Raw genomic sequence first — 25,996 nt, 5'->3', positions numbered from 1 at the left:
AGCCAAGGCTCTCCCTTATATAATAATAATAATTTTATTCTTATATACCGCCAAAGCCGTAGTAGTTCAAGGCGGTTTACAACAAAGAAGAGCTGGACAATCAGTGAATATAGGTACAATGTAAAGTCATCAAAATACAGGTGAGCAGGATACAGAGGTAAGGCATAAGAGATCTAGGGAAACAATTTGGTTAGTTTTGAAGAGATAAGGCTCAAGAGGTCTGCACCAAAAGGGTTTCGTTGCTCAAAGACATTCTTCAAATAATACTAGATTGATATTTCATATGCTAAGTTTATTCAAAACAATGAATGATCTGGCTTTCTCTGCCTCTGGATGCAGAGAAGGCCTTTGATCCTGTGGAATGGACTTTCATGTATCAAGCGATGGATTGGTTTGGTATAGGATCTGGATTTATACAAATGATTCAAATCTTGTATAGTTCCCCCTCAGCTAGATTATGGGGTCCTTTTATCAAGGCGCAGTAGGTGGTTAATGCGCGGAATACTGCGCATTCAACCGCCTGCCGCGCTAGTCGCTAACGCCTCCATTGATGAGGCGTTAGTTTTTTGGCTTGCCGCGGGGGTTAGCGCATGATAAAATGTCTGACGCACTAACCCCTGTAGCGCACCTTTGTAAAAGGACCCCTATATATTAATACATTTTCGGAGCATTTCTGTCTGAAGAGGGGAGTTAGACAAGGGTCTCCTTTGCTTTTTTATATTATTTTGGAACCCTTGTTACTGGCCATTCAGCAGGCAAAGGAGATACAGGGGATTCCTTATGCCGGTCGGGAATATAAGGTCTCTGCTTATGTAGATGATATTTTGCTTCATTTGAAGAATCCTGAATCTACCATTCCGCATTTACTGGAATTGATTGATAAATTTGGCAAATTTTCTGGATATAAAATTAATTGGAGCAAAATGTGCACTGTGTAAAAGGATTATTTGATCCATTTCCATTCCTTTGGAAGGATGAGGGTATAAAATACCTAGGTATCATGATTCAAAAAAACTTTGGAAGACGCAATGACAGTAAATGAAAAATTTTTATTGCTGAAAGTCAAGGAAATGTGTGAGCATTGGAACCCATTACATCTCTCTTGGTTGGGGAGAGTTCAAACTGTCAAGATGATGATTTTGCCTGTAATTTGCTACCAAATGAGTATGTTGCCAGTTTATTTTCAGGGGTCCTTCTATAAGAAATTGAATGGAATTCTCACTAAATTTATTTGGCCAGGTAAAACGGCTAGAATAGCTTTAGTATCTTTGCAAAAACCAATTGCAGTGGGTGGGGTAAATTTCCCAAATTTTTACAGATACCATCAAGCTTTCATACTGCGTCAGGGTATGTATTGGGTTCTTCCTGAAGTCTTGGAGCATCTTCTGGACTGGCTTTACTTAGAATTGCAACTTATGTCCCTATTACGGTTATGCCATGTATTGAGTATCAAGTTACCCAGAATTTATAAGGACAATAGCATTCTTTTGGCCACCTGGTAAACCTTAAAATTTATTGATAATTTAACATCTATATCAGTACAACAATCCATGTGTCAATCCTTATGGTTGAACTCCAAGATTCAAATTGGCGAGTCTCAGATCCTCTGGAAGCAATGGCTGTAGCAGGTATATGTACTTTAGATGATGACTTATCAAATGGGACGCCATTCTGAAACAGGGCGAGATCAGCACACTGATTTCCTAGTCCCTGTGAAAGAATGCTGAATCATTCCCTCTCTCCCCCTTACCTATCACAAATTAACCCTTATCTTAATTTAACTAGTCCTTATTTGGAAAGGACATCAGCTGACAGGCCTTGGATACGTGCAGAGACTCAGGTTCTGCCTATGTGTTAATCAGGCATTGCCTACGTGCAGAGTTGAGGGTGACACGATGTAAATGCATGTGACTTTGTATCCACCAATCATTAGACATGTAATCAAGGGAGTTACTATGATGTCATTAGCATGGAAGCATGGAGCTAGCCACTGGCAATGCCTCCTTCCCGACTCATATCCTGTGTGTGTGTTCGCTGTGTTCCATTCCTACAATTCGGTATTGCAAAGTCTCAAGCATATAAGTGGTTGCAGTTGAAGCAGACCATTCAGAAATTAAATATTCTTAAATATTATAAGGGCAAGAACAAAAATCCATTGTAAACAACAGCGTATCAACGTAGAGATGTTAAAGTCTCTGATACACAGTTTTCGACTGTTCTGTAAACATTATTTGATTATAATGTTCACATTTTTTTAAACAATAAAAAAGGATGCAGACAAAGCAAATGGGATATAACTGCTATTTAGTAAGATAGATTACCACATTATGTTTTGCTTTGGAAGTCCATTAACCTAGAGCAGGGGTAGGCAATTCCGGTCCTCGAGAGCCGGAGCCAGGTCAGGTTATCAAGATATCCACAATAAATATGCAGGAGATAGATTTGCATCTCAAGGAGGCAGTGCATGCAAATCCATCTCATACATATCCATGGTGGATATCCTGAAAACCTGAGCTGGCTCCGGCTCTCGAGGACCGGAATTGCCCCAGGTACATTAGATAGAATGTGAGCCCACCGGGACAGGCAGGGAAAAATGTTTGAGTACCTGAATAAATTAATGTAAAACTGTTCTGAGCTCTCCTGGGAGAACAGTATAGAAAAATGAACAAATAAAAAAATAAAATAGTTACCATAGTTTGGAAAAAAAAGAGAGGACACATGACCCAGCCCACGGCCCCACCCCTGCCTCCCACCCCTCCACTTTCTTAGTCCTCCTTCCCATCCTCTGTATCCTTTTAGTCTCATCACCCTATCATTCCCAGTTCCATCCCATCTTCCCTTTCCTCCATGGCCTTTCTTCTATCCCTGTCCCCATATTCCATCCCTCCATCCAGCTTCTCTTTCTTCTATCCCCTGGACTAATATTTTTCTCTTTTCTCCCCTGCCCCCTTTCATCGGTACTTCATCTCTCTCACCCTCTCTTACTCAATCTCCTCATATCCCAGCATCTGCCTCGCTCTCCTTCACCCTCTATTCACGAAAAGCTCCCCCATGGTAGCATCTCTCTCCCCCCTCCCCCCAGCTATTGGTGCTTCTCTCTCTCTTTTCAGCCCACTACCCTCCCCATAAAGGTGCTTCTCTCTCCTTCATTCCCCCCCCCCCCAGGTGCTTAGTTTGTTCTCTCTTGCTCTTTTCAGACCCTCCCATGGATGCGTTCTGTCTTGGACCCTCCCCCCTCCCCCAGTGGAATCCCTGTGGCACAGATTCTTTCTCTCTGACCACCATTCCAGAGTTGGGTATGGGTGGCTCTCTCCCACCTACCTCTGCATTACAGTTCAATCTTCTTCAGGCTGCTGGCAGCTGTGTGAGATGAGCCTGCTGCCTTCAGGCTGCCCTGGAAGCCTTCTCTCTGCTATAAGTTCCCGTTACCTTCTGGGTTGAGTGCACCTGTATAACATGCTCCTAGTTCCCTGTTGGCTTTATGTTTTTCAGGTCCTTCCCCTTTATTTGACTTCTCGTGACGAACGCAGACTGGAGCGCCTGGTCCAGAAATTTATTTGGGCTGGGAAGAGACCTCGTTTGTCTTATAAGTGTGCGGCGACTCCCTGGTATAGAGGTGGTTTGGGCTTATTGAATCTCCGATATTTGACAGTTGGTTGTGGCATGCGGCATATTAATGATCTCTTTAGGGGTACCTCAGCGTTCACTAACACATCTCTGGAACTTTCCTGTTTTCATTCCACTCACTTTAGTGCCTATCTTCATTCTATCCCTTCTCTTGAACCTGAGTCTCTTTCTGTGAAAATACTGCATCGACCCTTGTGGAAGGTTTGGCGTTGGGTCTGTAAATTTCACACTCTTTCTCCCTCTGTCTCTCCCTTTCTGCCTATTCGCTTTAATGGCTCTTTCTTGCCTGGGATTGATGGGCCAAGTTTTGCTCGGTGGGGAACAAAGGGTATTCATTATATATTTCAACTGGTTGATGATGATGGCATCCCTAAACCCTTTGCTCAATTGGAAGCAGAATTTGCTCTCCCACCTACGGACTATTTTGCTTACATGCAAATCCATCATTACATTTCTTCCTTACCTTCTAGCTCCTTGCAAGCCTCCTGTCAAGAGTCGTTGTCCACGGCTTTTACCATTGGTTCCCAACAACTGGTCCCCCTCAAGTTCCATCATCGCCACTTGAAAGATGAGTGCCCTTTGTTTGACCATGCTCGGCTGCGAGATGCTTGGTCTTGTGATCTTGCTGTTGATTTGCCCTCTGACATACTCCTTCAGGCTGTCCGTCGCCTGCCTGCTTTTCGCAAATATACTACCTTTTGGGAACAACATTTTAAATTGATTTTTCGTTTATATATCTCTCCTAAAAGGGCTTATTTGTCCCACTTCCGTCTAAATGCAGCCTGCCTTCATTGCCAGGCTCTGGAAGCAAGCTTGGGACACATGTTTTGAACTTGTCCTAAGGTACAGCTTTTTTGGACTGCTATCTTTGCTTTTGTGGAGAATCTTTGGCATGTCACCATTCGCAGCTCACCTTTGCTTTTGTTTGGGACTGTTCCTCACTACTTTCCACGTTCTAAAGGAGTTGCAGCTTTCTTTAAGTGGTCTATCCAGATTGCTCTGAAATGCATCTTGCTGAAATGGCTTGAGGCCAAAGCTCCGGACTATTCCCTTTGGAGATGCCGAATGATTTCTCTTCTGATGTGGGAGAGGAGGGATGTGACTGATTTGTCTTCTCGCCAGGGCCGCCTTTTCCAGACCACTTGGGAACCTTTTTGGACTACTTTGACCCCTCTGGCTCGTAGCCGGATACTTAATTGATGATTCTTGTTTGTACCTATCCTATTGTTTTGCTTGATGTTTACTTTTCTTTTCTAATTCTTTGCTGCTGTGTATTTGGAAGGACCCAGGGGTGGGAATCAGTGTTCCCTCTAAGCGGGCGGGTGTTGTGAGCAAACTTTTTTCACTGTGAGCTAAAAATATCGGGCGCCAGCAAGTTATGAGCCAAATAAATATGTTGCTTTCTACCACAGAACTTCCTTACGTTTGTATGGAATCTATCTCCTTTCAACTTTAGAGAGTGCCCTCTCGTTCTCCCTGCCTTAGCTACTAAGTCTATTCCCTTCAGTACCTTGAATGTTTCTATCATGTCCCCTCTCAATCTCCTCTGCTCAAGGGAGAAGAGGCCCAGTTTCTCTAATCTTTCGCTGTACGGCAACTCCTCCAGCCCCTTAACCATTTTAGTTGCTCTTCTCTGGATCCTTTCGAGTAGTACCGTGTCCTTCTTAAAGTACCAGTGCTGGACGCAGTACTCCAGGTGAGGGCGTACCATGGCCCGGTACAGCAGCTCTGTCTCTTCAGTCCAGCATCTGCCCCTTCCATTCACTGTCTGTCTTTCCCTGCCATCTCTCCTCCTGCCCCCCCCCCCCCCCCCAATTTGGTCTAGCATCCATCATCTTCCTTCTGTTCCCCTCATGGTCTGGCATCTCTATCCTTCCCTCCCCCCTGTGGTTTTTAGCATATCTCTCTTCTCATTTCCTCCACTCAGATCTGATCATTCTCTGCTCTCTCTTCCCTTTTCTTCTCTGGTCTTCCTTCTCTATTTTCTGCCTCCATCTAAATTAAATTCTTTCTTACTATTTAGTCCCGTTTCCCTCTTTTCACTGTGTCTACACACAGCTTGTCACCCCTTTCCCTCACCCCTCCATTATCTTACTATTTTCTTCCCCCTTTATTTATCTCCTCCTTCCATCCAGTATGTGTTCTTTCCCCACTTCCATTCAGCATCTGCTCTCCCTTCTCAACTGACATCCATCTGCCTTCTGCTCTCTCTCCCTTCTTCTCACTTCCATCATCTGTCCCCTTCTCTCTCTCTCTCATCTCCTCCATTCCATCATCTGCCCCTTCTCTCTCTCTCTCCCCCCCCCCCCAACTTCCATCATCTGCCCCCCTTCCCCTCACCTTTGTGGGTCACTTTCTTTCCCCTGAGGGTGGCTCATGTCACAGGGGAAGCTTTGGCCGAGCAGAACCGCTTGATTGACAGTGGAACTTACTTGATTGATGTCGATGCTGGGGCCCGTTGCCGTTTGAAGGAAAAAAAAAAAGGTGGAAAAAAGGAACCTGTAAAGGCGAGAGGAAGGGAAACCTCCAGGACAGCTGCTTTTTGCCCTCCTTCAGCGGCCCAAGAGTTCAGACCAGCAGCGGCAGCTCTGTATGCTTTTAACTTCGGCACAGAGCTGCCCCTAATCAATAGTTTAGCGCGGTTTCATGAGGCAGCCTCGGGGCCTTTGATAGCCGGCCCGCTTCGATGATGCGATGTGGGCCGGCCTAGCAAAGGCCCCGAGGCTGCCTTATGAAACCGCGCTAAACTATTGATTAGGGGCAGCTCTGTGCCGAAGTTAAAAGCATACACAGCTGCCGCTGCTGGTCTGGAGGTGCGGAGACAAGGCAGGAGGCAAACGCGGTGGAAGGCAGGAGTCCCGGCGAAGGCAGGAGTCCCGGCACAGCGACTGCAACAGGAAGTTGCAAGTCAGCTGACGCCGGCCTTTCGTTGCGGCGGGGACCGAATCCTTCGTGGACCGGCAAGATTTTGTTTGCGGACCGGCGGTTGAAGAACTGTGCTCTACACTGTGTGCGCTGCGACGAGAAACTTGTGCGCTGCGAGGTAATATTTTGTGCGCGTGCGCACGTCAACGCAGCTTAGCGGGAACACTGGTGGGAATGGGGGTGGGAGGGGGGGTGTTTTCGTTGGGATGGGGGGGTTCTTTTGGGGACATTTCATACTCTGTTGAGCTGGTTTTGTACTTTGTTTTGTTGACCTGTTGCTTTCTTGATTGCTCAATAAAAATATATTTGACCAAAAGTTCCCTTTACTGTGTAAGTAGGATGCTGCAGATAGAAAGCTTCCAGAGCAGGCCGAAGGCAACAGGCTCACCTTGTTGAGATGCCTATGGTCCTAAGAAGATTGAATTGTAGTGTTGAGGAGATAAGTGGGGGATAGTTACCATCTGACTCCAGAAAGATTATTCTTTGTTACCCTCCAGATGTTCTTTCCCTAAATGTTTCTTTAAAGATTGTAGTTCATCCCCCACTCCTTTTGTATTGGTAATTATTTCTATGTAAATACTGTATGTTTATTTGTATATAATTGTTTTATTTTGTCTCTTATTTTTAAATTGTCAAACGCATTGAAATATTTTACATTGCGTGTACAACAAATTTTTTAATAAACTTGAAATGGATTGAGACATCCAGGTTTTACTTCTATTGAAAGCAAAGGAAGTAAAACCCAGATGTATAACTCCGTCCTTCTTTTTCTGGAGCCAGATGATAACCCTAGTGGGGGGGGGAGAGAGCTACTGGACTGCAGGGTGTAAACCAGCCCTGCCAAACTGGGTGGGCCTGCTAAACGCAGACAGTCTCCTGCACTTAAAAAAAACCCCCACCCCAACAAAAAACATCAGGACTTCTGAACAGTCCTCTAAAAAGAGGACATGTCTGGCTTTTCTGGGCTTATGGTAACCCTACATCAGGGGTCTCAAAGTCCCTCCTTGAGGGCCGCAATCCAGTCAGGGTTTCAGGATTTCCCCAATGAATATGCATTGAAAGCAGTGCATGCAAATAGATCTCATGCATATTCATTGGGGGAAATCCTGGATTGCGGCCCTACATTATCCATAAGAACATTGTACTAGGACAGACTGAAGGTTCAACAAGGCCAGTGGCCTAATCCAAGTCACAAGGAACCCGGTAAGATGTTTATCCTAGAAATAAACTGGGATTTTCTCCCACCTCCCAAGGGCTTTTCTTGTAGAATCATTTTTTTTTTAATCCTGCTAAGCTAACTTCTTTTTACCACATTCTCTGGTAACAAATTCCACAGTTAAAATTACATGAAGAAATATTTTTTTCCGGTTTGTTTCAAATGTACGACTTAATATAGGTTCACTGTGTGGCCCCTCCCCCTAGTCATTTCGAGGGGGGGGGTGGGGGTGGGCTGTATCGCGCTTGGCAGCCGCCTATAAGCTCCTCGGCTTCTCGCGTGCGCAACGGCTGCCTCAGGCTTCGCGCCGCGCGCGAGACGGGTGCTCTCGTCGTCTCGCGAGACTAGGCTGCAGGATGACGTCACGCGAAGCCAGTCGCCCGCTCCCGGCCCGCGTGGGGGGCTGAGCGGAGGGGGGGAGGGGGCGCGTTCAGGCTGGAGCGCTGGAGAGCCGTGGGCGGGAGGGAGTCGGGGGGAGGAGCGCTGCCTGAGGCCCGGGGCAGCTCCCCGCTCGCTCCTCGCCAGCCCCGGCCCTGCCCTTGCCCGAGAGCCTCCGAGCTGGTCGGCAGGAAGGGCGCCGAGCCCCCCGAGAAGGTACAGCGGCACCGCTTCAGGGCCAGGGATGAGCCCCTCCCCCGCCAATAGAGGCAAAGGGACAAGGCTGAGCCCCTCCCCCCAAAGACAAAGGACCAGGGACAGGGCTGAGCCCCCCTCCCCCGAGAAGGTACAGAGACAGGGCTGAGCCCCTCTCCCAATAAAGGCAAAGGACCAGGGACAGGGCTGAGCCCCCCTCCCCCGAGAAGGTACAGGGACAGGGCTGAGCCCCTCTCCCAATAAAGGCAAAGGACCAGGGACAGGGCTGAGCCCCCCTCCCCCGAGAAGGTACAGGGACAGGGCTGAGCCCCTCTCCCAATAAAGGCAAAGGACCAGGGACAGGGCTGAGCCCCCCTCCCCCGAGAAGGTACAGGAACAGAGCTGAGCCCCTCCCTCCAATAAAGGCAAAGGGACCAGGGACAGGGCTGAGCCCCTCCCCCAATAAAGGCAAAGGGACCAGGGACAGGGCTGAGCCCCTCCCCCAATAAAGGCAAAGGGACCAGGGACAGGGCTGAGCCCCTCCCCCAATAAAGGCAAAGGACCAGGGACAGGGCTGAGCCCCCCTCCCCCGAGAAGGTACAGAAACAGGGCTGAGCCCCTCCCCCCATAAAAGCAAAAGACCAGGGACAGGGGTGAGCCCCCCTCCACCAATAAAGGCAAAGAACCAGGGACAGGGCTTAGCCCCTCTCCACTGTAAAAAGGCAAAGGATCAGGGATAGTGCTGAGTCCCCCCCTCTCATAGAAGGTACAGGACTAGAGACAGGGTTTAGCCCCTCCCCCCCAAAAGGCAAAGGACCATGGACAGGGCTGACTCCCCCCCCCCCCCCCAACGAGAAGGTACAGCACCACCATAGTGACAGGACTGACCCCCCCTAAGCAGGCACAGCACTGCTGTAGTTTGAGGGCTGAGCTACTCCCAAAAGGTACAGTACCAGGGACAGGCTGAGACCCACCCTACCTTTGAGAGGGTAAAGCCATGACAGGTTGAGCCTACCCCAAAGAAGATACAGCCCTGAAGTTACCCTAGACAGAGACAGGGCTGAGCCCCCTCCCCTTCCAAAAATCCAGTACAAGGACAGGGCCGAACCACCTCGGAAGGTACAGCACCAGAGACACGGCCGAGCCACTCCCCCTGACAGGTTGATTCCCCCCCAAGAAGGCACAGCACCACTACAGTGACAGGGCTGAACCCCCTGAGAAGGCACAGTATCACTATAGTGACAGGGCCGAGCCACCCCGGAAGGTACAGCACCAGGTATAGTGACAGGGCTGAGCTACCTGAGAAGGTGCAACATGGGGGTTCAGTGACAGTACCAGGGACAGGGCTGAACCACACTAGAAGGTACAATGACACTATTTTTGACATTTTGTCATAGCGCATACTTACTCCATTTGTAAAAAAAAATTTTATTCTCTCCATCAAGTGTTTCGTAATGGCCGGCGCAATCGCATCCAAAATGTCGTTTAGTTCCTTGAAAAGAAAGCAGCCTAAAACCTTCACCGTACGGATAATAACCATGGAATCGGAGATGGAGTTCAACTGTGAGGTATGGGGTCTAGATGCCTTCTAGCATCCTTATTTCTGCTCCGGCTCAAATTGCTTCTAGGAAGAAAGCTTCCATGTTCCTCAGCTTTAGCATGTTGCCCCGAAAATAAAACTCTCACATTCATTTTAGGTCCAAAAAAACACACTAGGGCTTATTTTCGAGGATGTCTTATTTTTTTTAATGTACAACAATCATCTCTCCCTCCTTCTGCCGTGTCGCTGAGGCCAGAAGGTAAGACACCCGCCAGAGGCATGGAGGGAGGGAGACAGCAAAGGTAGGGGGGGAATGATTTTATTTTCAATTTAGCAATTGAATTGTGTCAATTTTGAGAATTTTCATCTGCTGTCTATATTTTGCACTGTTCGGGAAGCAATGTGTGTGTTTCTTTTCCTCTGGGGCTGTCCTGCATGCAGAGTCTTGAATCTTAGGGTTTGGTTGTATATATTATTCTAATCTAATCCTTAGGTTTGTATACCGCATCATCTCCACGTTCGTAGAGCTCGACGCGGTTTACAGTAGGAGAAATAGGAAGGAACTACAACAGAGGGTAGAGGTAGAAGTGGGAAGAAAATTTACAGGACTTGGGATGCCAAGATATAAGAGTTTCCTTGATTCCTAAGTTGGAGGGAGACTTACATTTTTTGAGAAAAGCCAGGTTTTCAGATGTTTGCGGAAAACTTGGAGAGAGCTCAAGTTCCGAAGAGGGGAGGTAAGGTTGTTCCAGAGCTCAGTGATTTTGAAGTGGAGGGAGGTCCCTAGCTTTCCTGTGTGGGAAATGCCTTTTAGCGAGGGGAAGGATAGTTTTAATTTTTATTAATATGTTAGTACTTTTAGGGCTCCTTTTAGGTGCGCTAGGGCTTTAATGCCCACTAGACCTTAACGCCAGCATTGAGCTGGCGTTAGTTCTAGAAATGTAACATAGAAACATAGAAATAGACGGCAGATAAGGGCCACGGCCCATCTAGTCTGCCCACCCTAATGACCCTCCCCTACTTTTTCTGTGAAGAGATCCCACGTGACGATCCCATTTTGTTGAAAAAGTATTTCCTGGTGTCACCGTGCAGTCTCCTGCCCCTGATTTTCCACGGATGCCCTCTTGTTGCCGTTGGACCTTTGAGAAAGAAGATATCTTCTTCCACCTCGATACGGCCCGTGAGATATTTGAACGTCTCGATCATGTCTCCCCTCTCTCTCCTTTCTTCGAGTGAGTATAGCCGCAGTTTATCCAGCCGTTCCTCGTAGCGCGCAGTGTTTTCCTGTGTGCGCTAAAAATGCTAGCGCACCTTAGAAAAAGGAGCCCTCAGGCTCCTTTTATCAAGGCGCGCTGCGGGGGTTAGCGCGTCAGACATTTCATCACGCGCTAACCCCCACGGCAGCCTAAAATCCCAACGCCTCGTCAATGGAGGCGTTAGGTACTAGCGCGGCAGGCGGTTTAACGCGCGGTATTCCGTGCATTAAACCGCTACCACGCCTTTGTAAAAGGAGCCCTTAGTTTTTGGTCCCGTATTTGCATAGGGGTTATCTGTGTCCTGGTAGGAATGAATGTTGAGAAGTAGAGAATGACACGGTGACAAAATTCATCACCGTTCCTGTCCCCGCGGATAACCGCGGGAAACCATCTTCATGTCATTCTTTAAGGAAAGAGGGAAGAATCAGAGTATGAATGGCCACAACCACTGACCTGCCAGCTTTGCTTTGAAAAATGCTGATGTAGAAGGACTGAGGTTGAAACAGACACTACAGAATGACAGTCTCTGGTATCCAGAGCAGATATTGTGATGTCATAATGCCTCATTCCACCAGTGCCTAAGAGCCAATCACATCAGTGATGTCACAATGGCTTCATTATCCTTGGCTCCCATAAGAATCAGAGTATGAATGGCCACAACCACTGACCCGCAAGCTTTGCTTTGAAGAATGCTGGTGTAGAAGGACCGAGGTCGAAATAGACACTAGAAAAATGACATGGGATTATTTCCCGCAGTTATCCGCGGGGACGGGAACGGTGATGAATTTTGTCACCGTGTCATTCTCTATTGAGAAGCATACAGTCTGCTTTGTGTAGTTTAATTTTGTGGTTAACCATTACCTGTTGTTTATAAGATTATATCAGTGTTCTTCAACCGCCGGTCCACAAAATAGTTCTTTTATTTCCACCGGCCCATAGATATAAAAAGGTTGAAGGACACTGCTCTAGAGAACCCTTAGGGTTGGATTCTGTAAATGGCACTTAAATTGGCCAGCGCCTAGAAAAATGGTGCCAACTGCGTGTCAATCACGCTTAAGCACCATTTACATAAGCACGCCTAATAAAAACTTAGGTGCTGGGTTTTACTGGCCTGTTTTGCAGGCGCCTAAGTTCTGGAGAATCGTACCTAGCGGCACATATGTCTTGACTCCACCCCCAAAGCACGTCCACTTAAGCGCTGCTATGCGACATGCGATAGGCGCCTATTGGCCAATGACATTTTTTTCAATTAAGGGCTTGTTAGGTGCCTTTTTTATAGACTCATCCTTTAAAGTGTGGTGAACGGAGGAGGGGATAATAATAATTTATTTTTCTATACCACCTAACCAGCAGTTCATAGCGGTTTACACAATAGGTACTCAGCATACAATATAATAAAATTCAAAGTAACTAATACAAGCATTAAAACTAATGAATAAAAAAAACAATATAAACTAAAATAAGTCTAGATAAAAAGATTAAAAGTACATTATAACTACATGATAATATGAAAATCAGTAATGTATATTATATCGTTTAATTAATGTATAAGAGTATTTAATTGTATTTGATGTATTGGGGATGGAACTTTTGTAAAGGGAGGGAGGGGTTGGGAGGGTTTTCTAACTTGATATCAATTGTTTAGATACTAGGAATAGTTCATAATATTAAAAATATTATAGCATATAGATATTGGCTGAAAAGTTATATTTTTAATGATATATGAAAGTTAATCAAATGTATATTTATAAGTTCGAATGATTTTTCTGATACACTTGTAATATGTAAAAATGAATAAAGAATTTAAAACAAAATAAATAAGTGGGTTTTAAGATCTTTTCGAAACTGATAGTAAGTAAGAAATGGAGAAACAAGAAGATGCAAACATGAATTCATTAACCCTGCTTGGAATGCTAAGGTCCTATCCCAAAATTTTTGGTAACGACATGCATTTGCTGAAGGGAAATAAAACCAACCAGATCTACGAATATTTTTCTTAGAAATAAAAAAACTAAAATGAAAAACAAGGTAAACCGGCACTAAGCCAAATAAAACTTTAAAACAAATGCATCCAAATTGAAATAACACTCTAGCTTCAAACGGTAGCCAAGGAAGCTTTTGATAATATACACTGATATGATCGTGTTTTTTCAGATTAAAAATCAAACGAATAGCTGTATTTTGTTTGATTTTTAGTCGGCTAGTAGTTATTTTATACGATTGCACAGGTGATCAAAAGCTCTCAATATGTGACTGTCTTTGGAGAAAACATGACTGAAGCTACCAGAAACTAAACTTGAGGTTTTAATTAATTCTATTAAAGCTAACAATTTGAGTTCATTTTTATTATGCAGGTAGTAAGAGAATCGTGGATTAGATAAACTGAGCACAGAACTTGGTATCCCAAATTTTGATTTTTTTTTTGTAAATTTTTATTCTATAACTCTTGTAATCCACCTTGAACCGCAAGGTAATGGTGGAATAGAAATCTCTAATATAATGTAATGTAATTAGTTTTTAATTATTAACAGTGCAATACAGTGAATTTAAACATAAACGAATCAAACAAAAGCACTTTAAATATACAGTACTCCCCCGATATTCGCGGGGGTTCCGACTAAGAGCTGGGACAGGACCCAACTCCTCACCTCAGGTGAGGGAGGAATCGCTCTTGTCACACGGTTTGGCTGACCATACCACTTGACAACCAGGATTTAAGATGGACCCAGGGAGAGGGCAGGGTGGGTCAGGTTTGAGAGGGGCGGGTGGATGTACAGCTGGGTGGCACTTGAATATAAACCTTCGGCTTATATTTGAGTTAACATTTTCCCCCTATAAAGAGGGGAAATGTTTTTACCATGCCATATTGATTCTTGTATCCCACAAAAGTCAGCTAGGAATATCGGTTTATATTCAGATTGGTTTATATTTGAGTATACATCTGTCTTGGTAATGTCTTGTCTGTTTTTGGTTTGAGCTCTTACTGTTTGATTTATGCAGGTGAAGTGGAAGGGGAAGGATCTCTTTGATTTGGTATGTCGGACATTGGGGCTCCGTGAAACCTGGTTCTTTGGACTCCAGTATACCATCAAGGACACAGTGGCCTGGCTCAAAATGGACAAGAAGGTTAGGATCGGTGGCCTAATGTTTAAGGGAAAGGATTACTTTGGGGGTCTGTGATGATAGAATTAACTAGCCGCAGGGTCTGTCTGGCAGGCTACAAATACATAAACATTTCCTAACTAAACAAAGGCATTTGTCTAGCTCAGGGGTGGGCAACTCCGGTCCTCCAGGGCCGGAATCCAGTCGGGTTTTCAGGATTTCCTCAATGAATATGCATGAGATCTATTTGCATGCACTGCTTTCCATACATATTCATTGGGGAAATGCCTGGAAAAACCCGACTGGATTCCGGCCCTCGAGGACTGGAGTTGCCCACCCCTGGTCTAGCTGGTAGTCTGTAGGAAATCTAGGAGGCCAGATGTTCATGGAGCAGTTGCACAAGTATTGATAGCTATTTAGAGTATCACAGAGCTCTGTGCTTTGACAGAGAAAGGAGGCTCTGGAACTCTCCAGAGGATCTGATAACGGTTGTTAGCTGGATTTAAAAGAGGTTTAAGACAAGTACATTTATTTATTTATTTTATTTTTACAATAATTAAAAAACCACTTAAAATCAAAGTGATATACAAAAAAATAACATATGTATTATAAAGACAAACCAAATGTACATCAAACAGAATTAACATTTACATATCAAGAGCAGATAAGCGTAGCTGGGTTTTAAGAAAGTTTTGTTCAAGTTCTTAGAGGAAAAGTCCATAGTCTGTTATTGAGAAAGACATGGGGGAAGCCACTGCGTGCCCTGGATCGGTAGCATGCAATGTTGCTACTTTTTGGGTTTTTGCCAATACTAGTGACCTGGATGGCCACCATGAGAATGGGCTATTAGCCTTGATGGACCATTGGTCTGACCCAGGAAGGCTATTCTTATTTTCTTATCAAGCTGGAGTTCTTACTTCATCTTTCGACGTCACTAAGTTAACCCCAAAGGGACAATGCAATACTAAATTATTAATCCTTAAGGAAGACGTGATGAAAGCCACTTCTTGTCCCTGGGAGTAAGTTCCATGGAATATTGGGATTCTGTCAGATACTTGTGACCTGGATCAAGCCGCAGTTGGAAGCAGGTCCTGGCCTTGATGGACCCTTTTGTCTGACCATGTATGCAATTATGTTCCTATAAGGGATGCCAGATATGTATCAGGCTGAGGTGGGGGTAGGGAGGAATCTGCAGGCTTAGCCATCAAAGGAGAAAGATGGAAAAAAGCTGTACTGGGTAAGGAGAGAGTCTTACCGCACTCGCATTCTGTGGTTGGCACTGGGATATTCTAGGCCAATTAGTCTTTCCTATGATCTTCTTTGGGGTCATGGTTCAAAGATGGTTAGCAGCAAGGCCTTAGCAGACTACGGCAGAGCATGATAAAACAGACCGTACTAACTGGTTAATTTAGGATCCATTATTTTTTTCACTAATGGATCACTTTAGTTCGCCAGATTCTTGGTATGTCTGGGGCAGGTGGGTGGGGGGGGGGAAGATTTAGGAAGCTTTTCCAATCTCTCTCCCTAAAGAAGCTGGAGTCTAATTAGGGGGAGGGTCAGTTCACAGTTAATTTTAACTTGGCTGATTATCCAGCTACAGATAAAAGGATAAATTTACCCGGCTGTTTTACCCATTCAGCGGGGATTTGAAAATGTAATGCCTTTATTACTAAGCTCTACAATATTGACCCTTTGGCGCATGTCATACATTGTATTCAATAAGTGCTGATATACTATATATTTTCCTGTCCCATATGCTGGCACAGACACGTGTAAAATAGCTGTCGTTTACTGCCCCGGTGTTTGGACATATATTGCATTTAAGCAGAGTCTGAAGCATCCTTTGGTGTGAGAAGGTAGGCTAAGTGCAGGATAGAGGAGGTAATGCTGGCGCTTTGTTTATCTGGCAGGTCCTGGATCCATGATGTTCCAAAGGAGGAACCAGTCACTTTCCACTTCCTGGCCAAGTTCTACCAGAGAATGCGGAGGAGGAGCTGGTTCAGGAGATCACCCAACACCTTTTCTTCCTGCAGGTGTGATTTTAATTTATTTAACAATGTGTTACCCACAGCATCCTACAATTCTTAAATACACCACCGTGCAAGAAATACTGAAATGGAATTTACAATCGGCTCAGAACTATCTTAACGAATTTATACACAAGAAATAAAAGGGAATTTTTTTTTTATACATAGTCCACAACAGGGAGAGAAAGTATAAAGAAAAACCCCATCCTAGGGCATAGGGGAATGATTTTATTTTTGAATATTAGTGATTGAATTATGTCAAGTTTGAGAATTTACATCTGCTGTCTGTACTTTATGTAGTTTAATTTTGTGGTTAACCATTATGTGTTGTTAATAAGATTATATTGTGTGTATCTATGAAAAATGAATGGAAAAAATAGTGTTACAATTAGTACTATAAGGGGGCGGGGTCTGGGGTGGAGATTGGATAGAGATGGGCGGGGTCTTGCCCACGACTTAGCCCAGTGTTCTTCAACTGCCGGTCCACAAAATAATTATTTTATTTCTGCCGGTCCATAGGTGTGAAAAGGTTGAAGAACACTGTTGTAGATGACGTTAATTGACCTCTGCCTTTCTCTTGTGCTATTCTCACTTTCTCTAACTTTCTTTTCACACCTTTCTGAGCACTGCTTCTCTCTCCCCTCTGACCTTTTTATTGTCCTGTCCTTTTCTCTCTTTGTCCTTTCTTGCTCTATCCATTTCTCTTTTTATCTTCCTCCCCCTCTCCCTCACATGCATATTCTTCCTTGTTCTTTCCTCTGTCTACTTTCTATCCTTCGCTTGCTCTCTCTCAATTTTTCAGGTGAAGAAGCAGATTTTAGATGAGAAGATTTACTGCCCTCCTGAGGCATCGGTACTGTTGGCATCCTACGCTGTTCAGGCCAAGGTCGGTATGAGGCAACCACCTGAGTTTTGCGCCATCTGTTGCCGTGGCACTCTCACTTGCCCTTTGCCAGCCCCATAGTATCTTCAGGGGCAGATTCTCAAAACTAAAATCTGCCTTTTAATGTGGTCACTAAATCAATTCCAGCCGGCTTAGTATGCATGTATTTTAGCAATGGATGATTAAAGCGGCTTACCGTGGTCTTTTCCAAATTTTCTAGCAGTCTCCAATACTGCCATGCAAATGTAGTACAACGAGGTCATTAATATTAAAATGAGCATTCTGAGTGATTCTCTATAATCGCAGAGTGATTCCCTAACCTCTTTGTGCCACATTTGCAGCCAAAGTTTGCTGACAGGTTTGAGCTGTTGTTTCCTTACTTTCTGATCAGTGCCTGAGCGCTGATTGGCTCAGGCACTGACAGAAAAGTAAGGCTTGACAGCTCAGACCTGTCAGAAAATTTTGCCGCTGTCAAGCAACCCCCGACACACCCCTCCCCAGCACAGAGAGATGCCTACTCCCTCCCTATGCCAAGCAACCCCCCTTGACTCCCACTGTGCCTTTGACAACTCCCCACCCCTCCCCCTTTGTTTACAATGGCTGGCTGGAGGGAAGCCTACTCCCTCTAGCCAGCAGGCCCGCCTTTTCAAAATTGCGGGCCTTCCCCTCCCTGGTGCATCCCAGGATGCACCGGGGAGGGACCTAAGGTTCTAATTGGCCCAGACACTTAGGAGCCTTAAGCAACCAATTATTAAGAAGCCCATTAAATCTTGTTACTGGTAATTCCTGGAATCTTTGCACATCCCAATTCCAGTATGTGCAGTGGAAGTGGAGCCCCTGGGTCAGTACACATCCCAGTCTGACCACTGCTGTACTGAGCAGACTGGAAATGCATTCTCCTATGTGACACCTTGAAAAAGCACTTCATGCAGAAAGTTTGCTGCTGCTTTGATGTGCATGCCTAAAAGAGGCAGGTGTAACCCTGGCTATGTTTTGGCCGTTTGTGGTATGTTCAGAATGCAAGTGCTTGGATGATTTCCTGTGTAGCATCTACTGGAGAATTTTACCAGAGAAGAAACTGCCATTAAAAAACCCAAAGAGGAACAGGGAAAGAACAAAAGTGTTCCGCAGAGAACAGAAACAGCAAAAAGTGAAGATGGCCAGGGGGATTATGATGCCACTGGAGCCACTCTGTGGTTATTAATTTTAGAGTAAATCATTTTTATTGAGCAATCAAAAGCAACCAAATTAACACAAATATCTGTAAGTCAAGAAAGAATACAGCAAAGACGGCAAATAGTAAGCTCAACAATTTTCAAGTTCCACTCCCCACCCCAACTTCTGCCAGAAATACACATAGTATGCTTACCATAATGATTACCTATATAACAAATTAAAGAAGGTCCAATAATCAAACCCACCACAATAGAAATCAAAGTCCCAAAAACCCCCACCCCCCTCCTAAAAAAAACAAAACACGGAGCAGCATGAGAGTAAGCACCACGAGGAAGACAAAAACAATCCCCTTACATCCAACATTCAATACATGGCTTCGAGCATACCCAGTTAAAGAGGCCCAAAAAGGCTCCCAAATTAATTGCAAATGACGACCCTTAACAGAATTTATATCGGAGATGTCCAAGCGTTCTATCTGCAGTTGAGAAATCATCAAAGATCTCCATTGCGATATGGTAGGAGGATAGGCTGTAAACCAATGAATCAAGATAGAACTTTTTCCCAACAATAGAGCACGACTTCATAAAAGAACGAAAACCCTCGGAAACTCGGATGAGTCAATATGGAAGTAGTAAACAACATCTTCGGATGTGGCAAGCAGCGAGTAGTCCACGGTTGGTTTGATATAAGCGGCTAAAGTGGAGAGCGAACCGCAACGATACTTAAAGTCCTAGATTTCAAACGTATGGACTTTAATGCAATGGGAAAGTACCTGAAGAAAGAGCTGTTAGGATGGGAGGACATAAGAGAAATGGAAAGACAGTGGTCTAGAGCTGAAAGGAGCTATAAAAATGGCTACGGACCTTTATGTGAAGAAAAATCAATAAAAACAAGAGAAAAAGGAAGCTGATATGGTTCTCCAACCTAGTGGCTGAGAAAATAAAGGCGAAAGAGTTGGCATTCATGAAATATAAAAAAACCCAAGAAGAGGAGAGCAGAAAGGACACAGGGTGAAACTGAAAGAAGCCAAGAGAGAGATACGTATTGGCGAAGGCACAGGCGGAAGAACAAATGGCTAAAAAATGTAAAAAAGGGAGATAACATTTTTTTAGATATAATTAGTGAAAGGAGGAAGATAAAAAAATGGAATTGCTAGGCTAAAAGATGCTGGGAACAAATAGGTGGAGAGTGATGAGGAGAAAGCAAATGTGCTAAACAAATACTTCTGTTCTGTGTTCACAGAAGAAAATCCTGGAGAAGGACCGAGATTGTCTGGCAAAGTTACACGAGAAAAATGGAGTAGATTCTGCGCCGTTCCCGGGAGGAGGGTGTTTATGAGCAGCTTGAAAAACTGAAGGTGGACAAAGCGATGGGACCAGACGGGATCCATCCCAGGATACTAAGGGAGCTCAGAGAGGTTCTGGCAAGTCCTATTAAAGACTTGTTCAACAAATCTCTGGAGACGGGGAGTGATTCCTGGGGATTGGAGGAGAGCGGATGTGGTCCCTATTCATAAAAGTGGTCACAGGGATGAAGCAGGAAACTACAGGCCGGTGAGCCTCACTTCAGTTGTTGGAAAAATAATGGAAGTGTTGCTGAAAGAAAGGATAATGTACTTCCTTGAATCTAATGGGTTACAGGATCCGAGGCAACATGGCTTTACAAAAGGTAAATCGTGCCAAACGAACCTGATTGAATTTTTTGATTGGGTGACCAGAGAGCTAGATCGAGGACATAGCTAGATGTAATTTACTTGGATTTCAGCAAAGCCTTTGATACAGTTCCTCATAGGAGGCTGTTGAACAAACTTGAAGGGCTGAAGTTAGGACCCAAAGTGGTGAACTGGGTCAGAAACTGGCTGTCGGACAGACGCCAGAGGGTGGGTGGTTAATGGAAGTTGCTCGAAGGAAAGAAAGGTGACTAGTGGAGTCCCTCAGGGTTCGGTGCTGGGGCCAATCCTGTTCAATATGTATGTGAGTGACATTGCTGAAGGGTTAGAAGGAAAAGTGTGCCTTTTTGCAGATGATACCAAGATTTGTAACAGAGTAGACACCGAAGAGGGAGTGGGAAAATATGAAAAAGGATCTGCAAAAGTTAGAGGAATGGTCTAATGCCTGGCAACTAAAATTCAATGCAAAGAAATGCAGAGTAATGCATTTGGGGATTAATAATAGGAAGGAACCGTATATGCTGGGAAGAGAGAAGCTGATATGCACGGACGGGGAGAGGGACCTTGGGGGTGATAGTGTCCGAAGATCTAAAGGCGAAAAAAGTGTGACAAGGCAGTGGCTGCTGCCAGAAGGATGCTGGGCTGTATAAAGAGAGGCGTAGTCAGTAGAAGGGAAGAAGGTGTTGATGCCCCTGTACAGGTCATTGGTGAGGCCCCACTTGGAGTATTGTGTTCAGTTTTGGAGACCGTATCTGGCGAAAGACGTAAGAAGACTTGAGGCGGTCCTAGAGGAGGGCGACGAAAATGAATAGGAGGCTTGCGCCAGAAGACGTATGAGGAGAGACTGGAAGCCCTGAATATGTATACCCTAGAGGAAAGGAGAGACAGGGGAGATATGATTCAGACGTTCAAATACTTGAAGGGTATTAACGTAGAACAAAATCTTTTCCAGAGAAAGGAAAATGGTAAAACCAGAGGACATAATTTGAGGTTGAGGGGTGGTAGATTCAGGGGCAATATTAGGAAATTCTACTTTACGGAGAGGGTAGTGGATGCCTGAAATGCGCTCCCGAGAGAGGTGGTGGAGAGTAAAACTGTGACTGAGTTCAAAGAAGCGTGGGATGAACACAGAAGATTTAGAATCAGAAAATAATATTAAATATTGAATTAGGCCAGTTACTGGGCAGACTTGCATGATCTGTGTCTGTGTATGGCCGTTTGGTGGAGGATGGGCTGGGGAGGGCTTCAATGGCCGGGAGGGTGTAGATGGGCTGGAATAGGTTTTGACGGAGATTTCGGCAGTTGGATTTCAGCTTTGGATTCTTGCCCAGAAATAGCTAAGAAGAAAAAATTAAAAAAATTTAAATTGAATCAGGTTGGGCAGACTGGATGGACCATTCGGGTCTTTATCTGCCGTCATCTACTATGTTACTATGTTACTATGTCGCTATATGCTGATGAAAGTTATTAATTTTAATGTTGACCCAACAGGCCATGTTAGGGCATTGGTCTTTGACCAGAGGGCCGCCACGTGAGTGTACTGCTGGGCACGATGGACCACTGGTCTGACCCAGCAGCGGCAATTCTTATGTTTCAGCAAGTGCCTGTGTTAAAGGGTCCTTATTTTTCAATGTGAGTAAACTTCATTGTGTTCATGAACATTAGCCTCTCATATAATCTGTTTAATCTAACAAAATACTGCTACGCTATTGAAACAGAAAATCTTCACAAGCTGACATCTTTGTGGTCGCTGCACGGACCATGAATGTGTGAGCTTGCGAAGATGTTGGGTTCCTTTTACAAAGCCGCGCTAGCGGTTTTAACGCACGCACCGGATTAGCGCGTGCTATTGTGCGCACAAGCCGAAATCTACCGCCTGCTCAAAAGGAGGCGGTAGCGGCTAGCGCATGCGGCAATTTAGCGCACGCTATTTGGCGCTTTAAGGCACTAGCGCAGCTTTGTAAAAGAAGCCTTTTCTGTTTTGATCATGTTCTGAATGGCGTGGCAGCATTTTGTTGAACAAACTGAGTTTACTTACATTTGGGAAAACAAGGCATGGCCATGTCAGAGTGTGACTCTGTTAAGAACATAAGAATTGCCACTGCTGGGTCAGACCGGTGGTCCATCCTGCCCAGTAGTCCGCTCATGCGGTGGCCCTCAGGTCAAAGACTAGTGCTCTTAAATGAGTCCAGCCTCACCTGCATACTTTTCCAGTTTAGCAGGAACTTGTCCAATTTTCTCTCGAATCCCCTGGAGGGTGTTTTCCCCCTATTTGAATCCCTGGAGGGTGTTTTCCCCTATGACAGACTCCGGAAGAGCGTTCCAGTTTTCCCACCACTCTCTGGGTGAAGATGAACTTCCTTACGTTCATACAGAATCTATCCCCTTTCAACTTTAGAGAGTGCCCGCTTGTTCTCCTACCTTGGAGAGGGTGAACAACCTGTCTTTATCTACTAAGTCTATTCCCTTCATTATCTTGAATGTTTCAATCATGTCCCCTCTCAATCTCCTCTGTTCGAGGGAGAAGAGGCCCAGTTTCTCTAATCTTTCACTGTATGGCAGCTCCTCCAACCCTTTAACCATCTTAGCCGCTCTTCTCTGGACCCTTTCGAGTAGGACCATGTCCTTCTTCATGTACGGCGGCCAGTGCTGGACGCAGTACTCCAGGTGAGGGCGCACCATGGCCCAGTACAGTGTTATGATAACCTTCTCCAATCTGTTCGTGATCCCCTTCTTTATCATTCCTAGCATTCTGTTCGTCTTTTTCGCCGCCACCGCCGCACATTGCACGGACGACTTCATCGACTTGTCGATCAGAACTCCCAAGTCTCTTTCCTGGGAGGTCTCTCCAAGTACCGCCCCGGTCATCCTGTATTCGTGCATGAGATTTTTGTTACCGACATGCATCACTTTACACTTATCCACGTTGAACCTCATCTGCCATGTCGACGCCCATTCCTGATAATGTCACGTTGCAGATCTTCGCAATCCCCTTGTGTCTTCACTACTCTGAATAACTTCGTATCGTCCGCAAATTTAATCACACTCGTCATATCTATGTCCAGATCGTTTATAAAGATGTTGAACAGCACGGGTTCCAAGCATCGAGCCCTGCGGCACGCCCCCCACTGGTGACGCTCTTTCCAGTTCGAGTATTGTCCATTTACCCCCACTCTCTGTTTCCTATGCTTCGGCTTCTCTCCAATTTTTGCTATTAAAAAAAAAAACCCTCGCCAGTTTCAAGTTTATTTGGTTTTGATAGACCACCTATCTAAAAAAAAAATCAGTATGTCATATTTATAAAATGGAGAGGGTGATTGCCATGCACAAGGAAATTATCATAAGTTCAAAAAAGATTTGGGGGCCATTGATTAATTATTCTAATGATCAGACATCTTAAATACTTTAGTATTAGAGAAGATATAGGGGGGTGGGAATGTGAAAGATAATTATTGATAATTGGTTACTATTAATATGGGTGGGTGGGTAGGGATTCTTTTATATTTATATATTTGAAGGAATTTAAGTAAGATTGTCAAGTGATTAGTTAAAGTTTTTTCTGTTTGAGCATTATACATTTGCTGTAATATTTGAAAATGAATAAAGATTAAAAAAAAAATAATAATAAAAATCTATGCGGTTTACAGTAAAACGTTTAAAAATAATTTTACTGTACTTAAAGACTTTTACAGAAAGAAAAGGAGAAGAGGGGGAGAGCATTGCCATATTTCAATCTGTATGCTCTGAATTTACTGCCTCTTTCACAAAGCCACACGGCAATGGCCCCGAGAGCCCTTTAAATCTCTATGGGCTTCGGGGGCCATTAGCGCAAAGCAGTCGCTGGCACGGCTTTGCAAAAGAGTCTGTTAGTGTCATCTTCTGCCTCTAGTGTGATGGATTTGAATCGCTGCTTTTCTATGGTACAACCAAAGCAGTTTATTTGTTATGTCCAGATACTTTCTCTGTCCCTAGTGGGCTGACAATCAAAGAATTGTACCTTGGGCAAAGGAGAGTTAAGGGGCTTGCTCAGGGTCAGAAGATGCTCCCCAGGTTCTTATCCCAGTGCACTAACCAGTGCTATGGGCTTCAAATCTACTACTGGGGTAAAGACAATTTGAATGTGGCAAGTTTTAAAAACCATAGATGGTAATACAGGCAGTCCCCAAGTTACAGACACCCGACTTCAGTACGACTCGTACTTCAGAACGCAGTTGCGGTTTCATTTGATTTCACAGAGCAGTATTTCCAGTGGAAGAGACTCCTACACTTCTCCTGTACAAGATTCAAGAATGATGCTTGGCCACATTAAGAACAGTGTGTGGTTGTGCATGCTGTACCGTAGAGGGAACCCTGGTAGGGTCAACTGGGAGTAGAGGTAAGCCGCAAGAATCTTAAACTCTACAAGTTCCGAGTTGCAAACAAATCCCGCTTAAGAACAGCTTTAAAAACATAACTTGTTCGTAACCCGGGGACTGCCTGTCTACGCCAGAATTCATAATTAACTGTGTCGTCTTTGACGGTTCTAACTAGAGAATGATATGGGATAAATTTCTCCATCCCCACAGGATCTCTGTCCTGTCCCTGCGAGCTCTGTCCTCATCTGCCCAACCCTTGAACACTTTAAAATCATGTGTTTGAGACTTGTGTAGTTAAGGCAGAGCTTGCAGGAATGGGACAGGGACAGAACTCGTGGGGACGGGACAGGGATATTGAGATCCCGCAAAGACGGGAACAAATTTGTCCCCATGTCATAAGAATAGCCTTACTGGGTCAGACCAATGGTCCATCAAGCTCAGTAGTTTGTTCTCACGGAGGCCAATCCAGGTCACTAGTACCTGGCTAAAACCCAAAGAGTGGCAACATTCCATTCAGAATCCTAAAGAATAGCAAGATTCCGGAATCCCAAAGAGTAACATAAGATTCCGGAACCCTAAAGGGTAGCAACATTCCATGCAGTGGCTTCCCCCGTGTCTTTCTCAATAACAGACTATGGACTTTTCCTCCAGGAACTTGTCCAAACCTTTCTTAAAATCAGCTACGCTATCCGCTCTTATCACATCCTCTGGCAACACGTTCCAGAGCTTAACTATTCTCTGAGTGAAACAATATTTCCTCCTATTGGTTTTAAAAGTATTTCCCTGTCACTTCATTGAGTGTCCCCTAGTCTTTGTCATTTTTGACGGAGTGAAAAATCGATCCACTTGTACCTGTTCTAGTCCACTCAGGATTTTGTAGACTTCAATCATATCTCCTCTCAGCCGTCTCTTTTCCAAGCTGAAGAGCCCTAACATTTTTAGTCTTTCCTCATACGAGAGGAGTTCCATCCCCTTTAACCATCTTGGTCGCTCTTCTTTGAACCTTTTCTAGCGCCGCTATATCTTTCTTGGAGATAAGGAGACCAGAAATGAACACAATACTCCAGATGAGGGTCGCACCATGGAGCGATACAGGGGCATTATCTAATCTAATTTTCCATTTGTGAGTCGCCCATTCCTATACAGGCTCATTCTTAGTCTTGTTAACCATCCCTTGTTTAATAATTCCCAGCATCCTATTTGCTTTTTTGGCCGCCACCGCATATTGGGCTGAAGATTTCATCGTATTGTCTACGATAACACCCAGATCCTTTTCTTGGGCGCTCACCCCGAAGGTGGACCCTAGTATCCGGTAACTATGATTTGGGTTATTCTTCCCAATGTGCATCACTTTGCATTGTCCACATTAAATTTCATCTGCCACTTCCAGTTTCCTAAGGTCAATGATGATTGTCATTTCAAGTTTGCTAGCTGGGATATTGACTTCATCAATTAATAGCCAGCTCCATTTCTTATTTACATTTAGGAAATTATTGAAAGCTTATTTGTTTGTAAAATTCTGGAAGATTGATGCTTTGTACTTCACTATAATTACTCAGTCCCTCTTTATTTTGTTAGCTGCATAGAACTGTAAGGTTTGCGTTATCCGAATACATTTTTATGTTATGGGGCAACCATTTGAGTGGA

General features: G+C 44.6%; 1 protein-coding gene across 1 annotated transcript in view; it reads left to right on the top strand.

The window, feature by feature from the left end:
- Positions 1 to 8,197: 8,197 nt before the first annotated feature.
- NF2 (neurofibromin 2) overlaps positions 8,198 to 25,996 on the top strand; it is a 190,145-nt gene continuing 172,346 nt past the window's right edge. Inside the window, 7 exon segments of the mRNA XM_033954223.1 lie at positions 8,198 to 8,362; positions 9,787 to 9,909; positions 14,138 to 14,263; positions 16,150 to 16,158; positions 16,160 to 16,208; positions 16,211 to 16,272; positions 17,069 to 17,152. Of these exon segments, the coding sequence (XP_033810114.1) occupies positions 9,796 to 9,909; positions 14,138 to 14,263; positions 16,150 to 16,158; positions 16,160 to 16,208; positions 16,211 to 16,272; positions 17,069 to 17,152 (444 nt within the window). The 5' untranslated portion in view covers positions 8,198 to 8,362; positions 9,787 to 9,795.

The sequence above is a fragment of the Geotrypetes seraphini genome, chromosome 8 (assembly GCF_902459505.1).
Source record: "Geotrypetes seraphini chromosome 8, aGeoSer1.1, whole genome shotgun sequence".
NCBI lineage: Eukaryota > Metazoa > Chordata > Amphibia > Gymnophiona > Dermophiidae > Geotrypetes > Geotrypetes seraphini.
Note: the sequence above shows the minus strand (reverse complement) of the source record. Positions and strands in the feature narration are given on the sequence as shown.